This window comes from Otolemur garnettii, unplaced genomic scaffold (assembly GCF_000181295.1).
Source record: "Otolemur garnettii isolate 467f Iridium unplaced genomic scaffold, OtoGar3 scaffold00155, whole genome shotgun sequence".
Lineage (NCBI taxonomy): Eukaryota > Metazoa > Chordata > Mammalia > Primates > Galagidae > Otolemur > Otolemur garnettii.
Genome location: NW_003852550.1, coordinates 617467 through 619002, shown reverse-complemented (window position 1 = coordinate 619002; position 1536 = coordinate 617467). Strand labels below are relative to the sequence as shown.

The 1536-nt window shown below is 37.0% G+C and overlaps 1 protein-coding gene across 1 annotated transcript in view; it reads right to left on the bottom strand.

Annotated features, from left to right (window-relative positions):
- The window catches only part of TBC1D8B (TBC1 domain family member 8B), a 64914-nt gene that overhangs the window by 36114 nt on the left and 27264 nt on the right, over positions 1 to 1536 (bottom strand). Inside the window, exons 6-7 of the mRNA XM_003799719.3 lie at positions 745 to 952; positions 48 to 215 (exon numbers count right to left, since the gene is read on the bottom strand). Coding sequence (XP_003799767.1) covers positions 48 to 215; positions 745 to 952 — 376 coding nt within the window. The remainder of the gene's footprint in view (positions 1 to 47; positions 216 to 744; positions 953 to 1536) is intronic.

Below are 1536 nucleotides of genomic sequence, written 5' to 3'. Positions count from 1 at the left end.
CAAAAAAAAAAAAAAAAAAGAAAATGACTTGATGGCTGTATAATTACCTCTGTGTCAGTATCAGGACACTGAGTTGAAGGTGCCCGGCATCTGAGCTTGAGTTTTGCTGCAATTTGCTCAAATTGTTTAACTTCAGTGAAGCGAAAAGCTGTTTTTCCTTTGATGCTAACCATGACTGATTTGCTGGAATCATCTGCTTTATCTACAGCTAAGACCTAAGAGGTGAAAACATACATAAATGAATCAATCATATTTTCCCTTATTGTAGATACTTACAGGTAAAATGTGTTTGCCTTACTCTTTTATGACTAAAAGTTTGGCCAGTAAAGCCAACATTTATTTTTTTTCTTTGAATTTTATTCATTTATTTTGAGACAGTGTCTCACTTTGTCACCCTCGGTAGAGTGCTGTGGCATTGTAGCTCCCAGCAACCTCAAACTTTAGGCTCAAGTGATCCTCTTGCCTCAGACTCCCAAGTAGCTGGGATTACAGGTGCCCACCACACCACCTGGTTAATTTTTCTATGTTTAGTAGAGACAGGGTCTCACTTTTGCTCAGGCTGGTCTCGGTATCCTGAGCTCAAGCAATCCACCCAATCTTGGCTTCCCAGAGTGTTAGAATTACAGGCATAGTAAACCATCGTGCCATGCCAGGTTTTTTAATAATTTATAGAATTAAAGGACATTTTAGTCTGCGGATAACATTTTAAAACTAAAAATTGGTATGTAACCAAATTTATATTACCTCTCGTAATGGAACGATTACACTGCACAGATTACCATCTTGGCTGGCAAAGCAGACATAGTTCTGTGAGATACACATTTTTCCATGAATATTAAAGTGGCTGAATGGTACCCATAAGAAACATTCATGTACTTCTTGCAATGTCTCCTCTTTGGGCAGCCTAAAAAAGGCATTAAATTGCTCACTGTGGGCTCGATTTTCCAGACCTCTGTGGGAAAGAAGAAAAAAAAGATGAGATCCAAACAATGAATTCTAAAGTGTACACATGTTTATATCACTTAATCTGAAAACAGATTGAACACTAAATGCTATAGACAAGTTCTGCAATAGAAAAAAACACAATGACTCCTAACAAACTCATTTTATTTGTTCTAATTTCATTTTATGAGTAGATTAAAATGTAAAAGAAGAGATGATATAGGTCTTCAAACCATCTGCTAAGGTGTGCTTTTCTGGAATACTACTATTATACTATCATATATTTATAATATGTGACTATGGCTAAAAAACAATCTTAGCAGACAATAATTTTCATACCTGGTTACCAGAACATCAATCTAATTTAAACAAAATAATGAAAATTTATGGCATCAAATTTTACAGGGGAAAAGTAGTCCATGAAAGGGAATACTGAAAGTCAAATACAAATTTGAATTAAAGCCAGGCACAGTGGCTCACAGCTATAATCCAGTACTCTGGGAGGCCACGGCGCGTGGATTGAGCTCAGGAGTTCAAGATCAGCCTGAGCAATAGCAAAACCCCAGATCTAGGCTCGGCACCTATAGCTCAACC